The sequence below is a fragment of the Lottia gigantea genome (genome assembly GCF_000327385.1).
Source record: "Lottia gigantea unplaced genomic scaffold LOTGIsca_858, whole genome shotgun sequence".
NCBI lineage: Eukaryota > Metazoa > Mollusca > Gastropoda > Lottiidae > Lottia > Lottia gigantea.
In genome coordinates, this window is record NW_008710828.1 from 17,153 (window position 1) to 17,829 (window position 677).

The 677-nt window shown below is 32.8% G+C and overlaps 1 protein-coding gene across 1 annotated transcript in view; it reads left to right on the forward strand.

Annotated features, from left to right (window-relative positions):
• Nucleotides 1–414, forward strand: part of LOTGIDRAFT_176253 (hypothetical protein) — a gene marked incomplete at both ends in the record, with an annotated part of 6,936 nt that extends 6,522 nt beyond the window's left edge. Inside the window, one exon of the mRNA XM_009067755.1 lies at nucleotides 44–414. Within this exon, the coding sequence (XP_009066003.1) occupies nucleotides 44–414 (371 nt within the window). The remainder of the gene's footprint in view (nucleotides 1–43) is intronic.
• Between the last annotated feature and the right edge of the window lie 263 nt (nucleotides 415–677).

Sequence of the window (677 nt, forward strand, 5' to 3'; positions counted from 1 at the left end):
CAATTCAGAAAGATATATTCACAACTATTTGGTTTATATTTAGCACCAAAAGTCAAATACAACATCGTTTTGACTTCTGATGGTGTTTTAAAAGAAAAGAAAACGTTTAAAGGTTATTCTAATGATAAGATAAGTGTAGAAGATTACGTTCAGTTAGCAAGCGGACATGATGTGTCGAACGAATTTAATAAACCATGGGAAAAAAGTTTCACCAATGGAGTAGTTATTCCAAATGATAAACAAACTAAAGTTTTTAGAAGTTATTTGAATAATGTTAAAAGAAAACCACCAAACAGTGAAGGAATTATGTATCCTTACAACGACAAAGATGAGTATAGTTTTGACGAAAACTATGAATTTGATGATTTCGATTATCTTACTATTCAAGAAGAGAATGGAGATTGTTTTAAATGAAGTTGAATGACAATTTCTTCGTTGCCAAAGTCTATGAACCTGTTTTTACCGTCTTTGATTTCCAGATTTATATCTTTGATCATGAAAGAATTGACTGGTAAATAGGTCGTTTGAAACGGTTTCCCTATAATTCTGTATCCGATCGGCACCGTAAAAGTCGGTATGCTGTATATGATTTGGCGTTTGTGCTTGTTGAAAAATCCACCGTTGATCAAATTACAGTGAATGTTGATCACGTCGATGTCGTTCTCGATGTTGGCCTT